The 11,746-nt window shown below is 39.7% G+C and overlaps 1 protein-coding gene across 1 annotated transcript in view; it reads right to left on the bottom strand.

The window, feature by feature from the left end:
* Positions 1–581: 581 nt before the first annotated feature.
* The window catches only part of NIF3L1 (NGG1 interacting factor 3 like 1), a 12,085-nt gene continuing 920 nt past the window's right edge, over positions 582–11,746 (bottom strand). Inside the window, 5 exon segments of the mRNA XM_007469206.1 lie at positions 582–766; positions 4,524–4,607; positions 6,235–6,373; positions 8,219–8,345; positions 10,879–11,041. Coding sequence (XP_007469268.1) covers positions 582–766; positions 4,524–4,607; positions 6,235–6,373; positions 8,219–8,345; positions 10,879–11,041 — 698 coding nt within the window.

Below are 11,746 nucleotides of genomic sequence, written 5' to 3'. Positions count from 1 at the left end.
TAATCCCAAGTTTTAAAGTTTATATGTATATGTATATATATATATTTTTTATTATTTTTACTTTATTATTTAATTATATATTTTATATATAATATATATATTTTTACATATATATGTTATATATTTTATTTTATATATATATGTAAAATATATATGTATATATATAAAAATATAAAATACATATATTTTAAAGTATATTTTTAAAATAACTAAGGAGAGATATAGAATGACACATCCCATCTATAATTAAGCTAAGGAGATGATTACTTGAGCTACTGATATTTCCCAAGAATGTTAAGTAAACAGGTTTACTCCATCTTTCCTAGAGGTTATAATGGATACATATTATACAATATATTCTTTAATTTGTTCTTTATAATAATTGTTCTTTAATGGTAATTATATTATTGTTCTTACCTTCTGAGCTACAGAACATCTGTTGAAGCAGATCAAGAAACCAGAAATGATAATGTACCTTCTAAGACATTCTTTCAGAAGGATACCCCACTGATTCATGTTATGCATTTGAGTTGGGAGCCATTCGATTTGTAGATTGTGTCATCTGGTTGTTCCTGCATGCATTATACCACATGAAGAGGGTCCCTGTCTATTTCTGACACGATAATATTAATCTTATTCTCCAAGTAAGCACCCAGCATATCTCGAAGATCAGAAAGAAAGCCTCGTTCAGTGTTGCTATGTTCACAGAGGATCACGTTTATTCCTTGGGAAGCAGCATCTAGAACATCATGATGGGACATCTCACCTGCCAACAAAAGAAAGAACAAATATTTAAATATTAGACACAGAGTCTGAGGAATGCTGAACCATAACAGCAGAAATACCAACTTTGCATTCTGTATGAAGCAAATATAATACACCAGAACTTTACATATAAATCTAGAAAGTTATATGCATGTTTCTTACATGTCCTCCAACTTAAAAAGAGATACAGAATTCCAAATTCTTTCTCCTTGGCAGATCCAAGGCAAGTAACCAAATTCACACATCCAACAGTATCTAATACTGCTATAACTAGACCTGTAAGAACACCCATTCAAAATGTTTCCACAGTAAAATAAATGACCATTGCTAAGTAAAATGGGGCTTTCAAAAAGTTTCTTTCTTATGTAACTATTAAATAACAAATACCTCAAGAAAATCCTAGGCTTAGTGATGTGAAGCCCACACACTGCAACGAAGAGTAGCCCCCGCTCGACGCAACTAGAGAAAGCCCGTGTGCAGCAACAAAGACCCAATGCAGCAATAATAAAATATAAAATGAATAAATAAATCTTTAAAAAAAAAGAAAATCCTAGGCTTACTTCCCAGAGACTCCTTTACACTTTCTGAGTACCAAAATTTTCAGTTGAATTTTGGTTCAAGATTTTCAACCATAGTCTAATTCATAAGGATGAAATGAACTTAAGGTTATTTCTAAATTAAAAGCAAGGTATTTTCCTTTGACTTAGGCAAAACGCCTAGAAGTTACTGGTGGAAGAGGATCTCATCTTTTGCGAAAAGATTTTGGGAAAACTCAAATGTTTTGAATTTTAAAAAACACCATGTATGAATCTGATGACTTCCAACTTAAAAGCAAAAATATATTACGCACAATTTGGCTTGTTCATAAAAAGCATAATTTTGAAATATACTTAAGAGACATAAAGGCATTAGAAAAAATGGTTCTTAGAAAAAAAAGCCCCCCTGCCCAAATCTTCAATTCCCCACACTGCCCCCTACCCAAATATGCATCATTTCATTATAAGGAATAGTTTTTATTCAGGCACCTTTTTAAACATCTTAATCCAAGTAACAGTAGAGAAAAAGTAAAAGGAGAAAAAGACACTAGGGTGGCTCAGTTAGAAGTCATGCTTTAGGAAAGACAACCTGGCTGCCTGGACTATTATAAATGCACTGGCTGGAGAAGGCATGGAAGTGGGAAAATCCATAAAGACCCTGCAGTAACACCAGAAGACAAAGGAAAGAAAGGCTGGCTCAGGATGGCAGCTATGGGAAAGAAAATGCAAATCAAAGACAACTTATATTTGCAAGGAGCAATCTCGCCATCTGCTGGTCTTTCTAGGATATTACCCTTTATGACCTAACACATCAAGCTCAAAGGAAGGGTGATGAAACTGGTCTATTGGCTGGGGCTTCCCATCCCTGAAGTTATATTCAAAGTGATGCCTCACAGACCGTAGACATCTCAAGTTAGCCAGATAAGAAGATATTTTCTGTTTCCCCAACTAACCAGATAGGAAGGACATTTTAACATTTTGGAACTGTGTGAATTTATCTTATGTACATATTGCTTTATAATAAAAAAACTAACTAAAAAAAAGTCATTATTTATGAAGAAACAGACACTCCAAACTGAGAGATATACAACAAAGCAAATGGCCTACACACTTCAAAAATGTCAATGCTCTGAAGACAAAGTTTAGAACTATTCCAGAGGTAGTGTGTGATCATGGATTGGATATCAACCTGAAATCATCACAACATGGTCATATATAAGAGAACGTCCTTGTTCTTAGGAGACACAATGCTGAGGTATTTAGGGGTAAAAGGTCACCATATCTGCAATTTATTACAAAATGGTTTGGGAGGAAACATGTAAATATATAAATATAGGTATGCATATACAAATATATACACATATATTGTATGATATGTTACACAGAGAGAGAGAAAATGTACAAATGTGGCAAAATATAACCATTAGTAATCTATGTGAAGGGTATACAGGAGTTCATTGTACTATTCTTGCAACTTTTCTATAGGTCTGAAATTCCTTCAAAGTAAAATGTCAAAATTTTAAAATAGAAACACCATGTTGTAAGATATCAAATTGCCTATACACTGAAAGTTTATTTCAATCTGGTATAAATTTGAGGGCTTATAAAAATCTTACCTCTTTTGAAGGATAGAAAACAGGTAATGGTCACATACATTTTTAGTTGATTCAAAAAATACATCATGCTTGCTCAGATGCTGCACCTCTATACTTAGGGATGTGACAATGTTTCAAGTGCAGCAGCCTCTGTAAGGGGGTGTGCTAGACAATAAGGCAGTGGGTGTGGGTGGCAGGAGAGGCCTTAGTAATGGAGGGCCCCAGAGGTAGCCAAAGGAACGGCCAGGGGCTTAAGACCCTTGAGTCTAGTCCTAGAAGTGGGAAAAGTAATCTTTAACCCCCAGTCTCCTAACCCTCAGGAGGCGCAGAGGTGGAAATACCGCTGGTAGCAACAGTGTACAAAGTGCCTCCAACTCCTTGGAGGAATGATGGGCCAAGTTACCAGTTAGGTTATTACCCACAAGGACAGAGTATAAAGCCTGGGAGCCAAACAATTAATGTCCAATAAGAAATGCATACTGTAGGTTAAGAACAAAGTGACAGGAATCGGGAGAGGAAGTCATGACCACCAGGGGCAGGAGCTGGACACTGTCAAGAAAAAGCTTCTCAGGGGAGGTGTCTCTGAGCTTTTACCACTAGAAGAAAGGGGCAGGGCTTTCCCGGTGGCGCAGTGGTTGAGAGTCCACCTGCCGATGCAGGGGACACGGGTTCGTGCCCCGGTCCGAGAGGATCCAACATGCCGCGGAGCGGCTGGGCCCGTGAGCCATGGCCGCTGAGCCTGCGCGTCCAGAGGAGCAAAGAGAAGACATTTTAGCCAGGGAAAAGAGCATGAGCAAAGGGTGCATGAAAGAGGATGAAACATTTAGGCTTCACTAGGACAGCTGAAGGAGATCACTGAAGGGTTTTTAGCCTGGATAATATTATCCAAAAGTATCTGTACTTTTGAAAGTTAGTTTTGTGCGAATGTGTGGAAGATTAAGATTAGAAGCTTGAGAAGTACTTCAGGTAGAGGATGCCTGGATGCAGATACAGCAAAAAGTTCTAGAAAGATTTTGGAGTTATAACTGATAGAAACCGATGATTGTCTTTAGGGCTGAGTAAGAGGAACCATTTCCTACCTAAGACGACAAGGTAAAAAGTGTCCCATTAACTTACATATGAAATCTGAGAGAAATTATGTTTAGGAAGAAGTTAGGTTAAGTAAGTGCTGAACATAAGTTTTTTAGATAATCTAATTGTTTAATGATTTTTTTCCCCCTCCACAAAGAGTATGGTATGTTCCCAATTTTGGCATAGTCCCTATTTATTTCAGGTTCAAATAACAGATCCATCTATATGTCAGATGATGTCCTAAAATATGCTTTTTTTTTTTTTTTTTTTTTTTGCGGTACGTGGGCCTCTCACTGCTGTGGCCTCTCCCGTCGCGGAGCACAGGCTCCAGACGCGCAGGCCCAGCGGCCATGGCTCACGGGCCCAGCCGCTCTGCGGTATGTGGGATCTTCCCGGACTGGGACATGAACCCGTGTCCCCTGCATCGGCAGGCAGATTCTCAACCACTGCGCCACCAGGGAAGCCCTATGCTATTTTTTAACTTGAAAAAAATAAACCAAGGTAGGGAAGGGATGCACAAGAAAAGGGGAGAAAAAAGATCCAAAGGCTGTCCTACCTGTGAGGTAGAGGTCGGCCTCTGTTCCCTGAAGGACGCTGCTCCCAGAACCAGCACACACGGCCACGACTTTGACTGGGGACTCTTCCAGATAAAGGAAACAAGAGGCCACTACTTTATCATTCCCCTTCATTTTAATATTATAATTTGTACTGAGAATCCTAAATGTAATGCAGATTTCACTCCTAGTCTCATCACCAGTATGTGAATTTTGCTTACCGAGTTTTAAAAAATAATAAAATACATCTTCACATAGGCAAACAGACTATTCCTTGGCATTGCAGAGCTAACCCAAGGCAACGTTATTATTCCTTCAGACATATGTTGCTGCAGAAGCCCACATAAGGCACCCCTGAATAGTATCAACCACTATTAGCACTAGGCTTTGGGCTTTACTGCAATGCTGCTCAGTAAAGCAACCTCACCCGGGTCTCCAGGTAACAGTAAGAGGTAAGCAGGTAACTCTCTGTTCCCAGGTAAGGAAGCTAAGGAACTAAAAGGGCTAGTTAGAGGATGCTATGAATGGATTTGACACACATTTTTTTTAATATCGTATTGATCCTGAAAGAGCATCCTCTGAAGAGTGAAATACAGAATCTTTCAAGCCAAAATCCAATAAGTGTTTAGCATTTAGGTTTCTAGAATGGACACTTCATTAGTGGTATTTCAAGAGTGGCACTGGAGCTGGTCAGAAGTCCAATCCCATCTCTGCCACCAACCCTTTTTGGAAACAAACACTCATGAGTTGTTTGATCCAGCTGTGGACTTTGGATAAGTTTCTCTCCAAACCTCAATTTTTTTCACCTATACAATGGGAATAATAACACCTCCCAGACAGCTAACAACGGCTAGCATTTACTGCACTTAATGTGTGCCAGTCACATGAATTATACCACCACCTCAATGAGTTAGGTTTTATTATTTCTGCAGTTTTTAAAGACGAGGCTACCAGGACACAGGGGGTTAAATAGCCTGTCAAAGTCATGCAGCAGACAGGACAAATGTGAACCCAAGGCGTTCAGATTCCACACTCATAACACCTGCGCTCTACTCGCTGCCTTCACAGTGGGAACTCACACACTCAGGACACTAGGTACAGTGCTAGGCTCACTGCAGGGGTCCAACAAATGTTCTGTCCATTCCTTTTGTTACCCCAAATACTGGGGAAAGCCAAGAGAAAAGGCAGTGGCTACAAAACTCAGAAACTGCACTGGATCACATCACTGAGCACTACCTCACTATAAAATATTGCCAGTATTGTAAAATTTAAGATTTGCATTGTCACTGGAGCAATCACAATTTCCAGCTTTCTTCCTGGATATTGGTAGGATTGCACTTCATGCTCTCCCTGGGTTGAATAACTCTGGACAATGAGTTGAACAGAATATGTATTTCCAGACTAGAATGTTTAACTGATGGTTTGAGACCCTCTCTCTGCAACAGTAACCAGTCTACAATGAGCAAACTTCCCCCACCGATTTGAGATGAATGTGGAGTGTGCCTGAGAAATAAATCTTGTTTAGGCCAATGAGATGTATATCACAGTATAACCTCAACCACCCTGATCGATAAAGTAAAGCAGTCATCTCCTGTGAGCTGCTAACACGTTTCTTAACACGTTTCTATCATCTATACTGACACAACTAAGAGTTTCAATTTTTGCCCAACAGTATCAGTAAGTATACTGGACAAATAAAGGAGACATATTTACCTAAGGTCTTCCCTACTCCAAGAGCAAGGCGAACATGAGACAGTTTTAGGTGCCTTTTGATTTGCTCAATCATGGTTGCCAAGGAGACAGACTCATCCAGGGTGCATAACCGTCCCATCCCAGTATGTAGAAGCAGAGGCTGAAGAGAAACAGAAATTAAAAAAACTGTACATCATCAGTCCTAGAAAACAAATCCAAAGAACAAACAGCAAATGCCGAGATCAATAAAACAAGCATATTGGGTTTCCCTGGTGGCGCAGTGGTTGAGAGTCCGCCTGCCAATGCAGGGGACACGGGGTTCATGCCCTGGTCTGGGAGGATCCCACGTGCCGCAGAGCGGCTGGGCCCGTGAGCCATGGCCGCTGAGCCTGCGCATCTGGAGCCTGTGCTCCGAAACGGGAGAGACCGCGGCAGTGAGAGGCCCGCGTACCACAAAAAAAAACAAGCATATTATCAGCTTGCTATAAAACCAGCTCCAGGCTAAAATTTGGGGATGCAAACCTGACAAAAACATTCTCTGACTTCTAGGAGCTCAGTCTCCTGGGAAGGCAGATGTTTAAACAATGAAAATAAAAGTGTTTTTAAATACAAAGTAGGTATTGTTTTTTTACAGGAGCACAAAGGAATGACAAAATAAATGATTTGAGACTAGGGGAGGCGGGTACTTGGACTAAGTGGAGTCAAACAAGGTTCTACAACGACTTGGGTCTCGAAGACAGAAAGGAGTTAAAAAAGGAGTGATGTCAAGTGCAGTGTGGTGGGTTAGGGACAGGGTGAGATGTGGAGAGGCATTCTAAAGAGAGAGATCACGTACAAAGGTGCCAAGGTGGGAGAGACCGCACAGGGCAGAAGGAAAAGCAGACAGTGTAGCTGGTATACAGAGCAAGGGATGCGGATGGAGAAGACGCAGAGACAGGGGTCCTTGCCAGTCATGAAGGGCTTCACACTCTAAGCTAAAAAGCCTGGATTGTCTCCTGTAGGCGCCCACTCAGGAAACCACTCATATCCCAAGTGAGAGAAGATGAGAGTTTCAACTACTGTGGTGGCGAAGCAAATGGAGAAGAGAAACGTTTAGGGACAGAATCAGCAGGGCTTGGATTTACAGGGGCAAGGGAGAGTTGTGCAAACCGCAAATAAGATAATGATGCCACCAATAAAACAGAAAAAAGTGGTATTTAAAGGCGTGGTATGGGGATAAGGTCAATACTTGTATATATTGGATTTTAAATACTTGTAAGAGCCATAAGTGGAAAATGTTCAGAAAGTGGCTGGAAATATAGGTTCTTTTAAAATTTATTATCTTTTACCTTAAGAAAGCATTCTGAGACAGGAAGTAAAGACATAGGAATCATCATACAAATGGCTGTCAAGTTAAAAGAATGAATAAAAACGGTCCAGGCATAGGGTATAAGATAAGAGACTGAACCTGTAACTGAGTCTCTAATCCTGAAGAAGTACCACTATGGTCTAAATGTTTCCGTCCCCCTCAAATTCATAGGTTGAAATCCTAACCTACAGATTAGGAGGTGTAGCCTTTGGGAGGTACTTAAGTCATGAGGCTGGAACCCACACGAATGGGATTAGTGCTTTAGAAAAGAGGCTCCAGAGAGATCCTTAGTCCCCTCCACCATGTGAGGACACAGAGGGAAGGCACCGTCTTTGAACCACAAGGTGAACTCCCACCAGACACCACTCTGAATCTACCAGTGCCATGATCTTGGACTTTCCAGCCTCCAAAACTGTGAGAAATAACTTTATGTTGTTTATAAGCTAACCAGTCTGTGGCACTCCGTTATAGCACTCCAAACATGTTATAGTAGCCCGAACGGACTAAGACAAGTTCCAGCATTTTCTTCTTCCTGAAACGTCTCCCATTTTAAATATACTTTCCAGGGCATGACATGCCCTCAATCACCACTTTGTATCTAATAATTTACATATGAATTTGTCAAACAAAAATGCACAGTGACATATTTTTTATTACCTTCTCCAGTGACAGAATTTCAGTCTTCTGATAATATTGTCTGTTCTGGGAAAGAAAAGCCACCACCTGCATCAAAGCTTGCTGAGTACAATTCAGACTGAGCCGTGTTTGTTCTTCATCATCAGTCCTAGAAAAAAAGTCACTTCCTGGTTTAGGATAAATATAAACAATGTATTTAAAAGAATCCACAGTTTAAAACCTCCTATAATAGGAGATCAGATTTATATGGAATTTAGGATTTAATTCCAAGCCAAACTATTTTCTAGAATAGTGTTTCTCAAACTTTCACATGCATCAAAATCATCTCATGGCCTTATTAAAACAGACTGCTGGGCCCGACCCCCAGAGTCTCTAATGCAGTAGGTCCGAGTGGGGGCTAAGAATTTATCTTTCTAACAAGTTCCAGGTGATGCTGATGTTGCTGGTCCAGGGACCTCACTCTGAAACCCCTGTTCTAGAACAGTTCTTAGTCCTGGCTGTGCATCAGAAACCTCCTGCTGGCTTCTTAAAATAACAGCTGCTGGACCCTTCCATAGATCCAGTGAAACAGAACATCTATGAATGGGGCTGGGGCAAACTGAATTTTTTTAAAGCCCTAGAAAATTTTCAAACATCATTGAATACAAGAATCTCCTGGACAGATCCTCAGGCAAACCCCATTCTAATTACACAGATCTAGGATAAAGCCCCAAACCTGCATTTTTCACAAGCACCCATTAGCAATGATTCAGAGGTCCCTGAATCACCCTTTAAAAAGCAATGCCCTTAAAAAAAAATAAAATAAAAAAAGCAATGCCCTTGGGAATTCCCTGGTGGTTCTGTGGTTAGGACTCGGTGCTTTCACTGCTGGGGTCCGGGTTCAATCCCTTCAATCCCTGGATCCCTGGTTGGGGAACTAAGATCCTGCAAGCCGTGGGGTGCAGCCCAAAAAAAAAAAAAAATGCCCCAGAGCCTCTCCAAAAACACTAGCACCAAGAAAGTTTTGTATTTAACCATATACTCTAAATATAATCATAGAATTCTAGAACTAAGACTCCTTACAAGATAATGTGGAAGTATAGTTTCAACACTGGAACCATCTGCAGAGATTTGAAAAGAAAAAGCAAAAACAATGCCTGGCCCCCAATCTAATGGTAAATCCCAGATATTACCTGTAATATGGAGAAACTGGAACCAAACTAAATGTGCATCAGTGTTTTAAAAAGTCCATCCGTTAGGAAGCGGAATACTTCAAGAAATTACAGTACATTCATAATAAACACTGCGTAGCAATTAAAAAGAGAGACATACATGGAAAAATTTCTAAGACATCTTAAGGTAAAAAGGCAAATACAGCATACCATTTAATTAAGAAAGCAATGAATAAGACAAAACTACACATTTCTTTCTGTCCCTATACATGTTTGGAAAGATACCCACTTCTCTGAAAACAAAGGAAAAGACAACTTGAGTTGAAGATACTGGGATTGAGTAGAGGGGACAAGGAGAACTTCTGTATTGCTTAAATTTTTCATGCTTTATTTGTATAATTTTAATTTCAGTATTTACACAGTATTTCAGTATGGTAAAAAACACCATGACTGGAACCTATGCAAAATCTTATAAACAATTTTTCTTAAGATTCTCGGAATTCCCCAATATTATTAGAGGACATTTACTATGATTTTACTATAATGTATCTACACTTAAAAACCACTCATCAAAGAGTCACTTTTGGGCTTCCCTGGTGGCGCAGTGGTTGAGAGTCTGCCTGCCAATGCAGGGGACACGGGTTCGTGCAATAGATTTCCATTTTATAAAAAAGTCATCGTACCTATTGATTTTGTTTAACAATTATTAAGTCCTAGCTTTGTATAACTTGTCTTTTACGATGCTTTAGTAGGTATTAGGGTAAATCAGCCCCCCAAAAAATCTCTAATGAAGCAACATTTTTTTTAAATTAATTAATTAATTTATTTTTGGCTGCATTGGGTCTTTGTTGCTGTGCAGCAACTGGGGGCTACTCTTCGTTACGGTATGCAGGCTTCTCATTGCAGTGGCTTCTCTTGCTGCGGAGCATGGGCTCTAGGTGCGCGGGCTTCAGTAGTTGTGGCATGCGGGCTTAGCTGCTCCACGGCATGTGGGATCTTCCCGGACCAGGGTTCAAACCCGTGTCCCCTGCACTGGCAGGCGGATTCTTAACCCCTGCGCCACCAGGGATGTCCCTGAAATAACATTTTGGTATCTCAGCCCTAATTAAATAAATGATTGAGCTTCCAAAAGGCACTTTAATGTATTTTTCTCTTCAAGTGTTTGGGAATCATCATTTGCTGGGAACTGATAAAAGTACACCTATGTTATCAGCATATAACTAGGGTATATCTGCATACCCTAAGGTAAAAATAACTTTCAACATTGCCAGGAGGATTAGAAATACTGTAGGATGTGTGATATAGTGTCTCCCACATAGAAAATAGTCAGTAAGTGTTACTTATCATTTTTATTGCTTTGAAAAGATCCCATGGTTCTCCTTAGATACCTGCAGGAAAATGAGAAGTATGCTGCTTTGTAAACCCACCCTAGGAAAGTGATTTGCTGCAAACTTAAATAACAGAGTTATAAAATCTGTAAGAAAGATTCTTACAAATTAATATACACAAAAAGAGGAAAAGATATTGTACCTAGCAGAAAAAGAAGTGACAGATACACCTGCAATTCCTTTCACTGCAGAAATGACTTTGTCCAGGTCTTGGGTGTGGGTAACATTGAATTCTACTCTGTGTGTTCCCTCCGTGGGGTAGTCAGGAGCTCTGGAAGCATGGATGGGCCTGGAGGTGCAAACTCCTAGAAAGAAAAAATTGTCAGAAATTGGAGTTTTTGTGGGTTTATTTAAAAATTAGAAAGATAAACCGCTATGGGCAAAACTTCTAAGAAATGAGTATTTTTGAAAAGATTCATTCTCAGATGCTTACATAATATACACACACATACATATCCCTTATATATACATCCAACAATCTCCGTAATTTAGGGATTTAGTACAGACATACATAATCAAATTTATTTTCAGATTTTCCAGAAGACTCGTAAATATCACAAAAAGTTGGACAAGACTGACTCATGAATTTTTACATAACATATAGAATTGTGACTGCTTACTAAATTTACTCATGTAAACTATGATTCAAGTCGCAAATGCTCATAATTTACTTGACCACATTAATCCAGATTATATCATCACAGAAGCTTCAGTCCAAAATGAGTAAACTAAAAAGACTTACTAAAAGCTAAAACACATATGCTGAATTCCCTCATTGTGCTGGGCATAAGGACTAATTCAATAAAACTCTATTTGATTGACATGTGAAGTATATTTTGGAGAGGCTTGAAGCTTTCAGTTCACTTTAACAAGCATTTCTGGAGTGCCTGAGTGCCAGGCACTGTGCCACATGAGTAAGGAATCACAAAGCTCCATCAAAAATGAAGATTTCCGGGCTTCCCTGGTGGCGCAGTGGTTGAGAGTCCACCTGCCGATGCAGGGGACATGGG

Source organism: Lipotes vexillifer, unplaced genomic scaffold (assembly GCF_000442215.2).
Source record: "Lipotes vexillifer unplaced genomic scaffold, Lipotes_vexillifer_v1.1 scaffold648, whole genome shotgun sequence".
NCBI classification, from domain to species: domain Eukaryota; kingdom Metazoa; phylum Chordata; class Mammalia; order Artiodactyla; family Lipotidae; genus Lipotes; species Lipotes vexillifer.
Note: the sequence above shows the minus strand (reverse complement) of the source record. Positions and strands in the feature narration are given on the sequence as shown.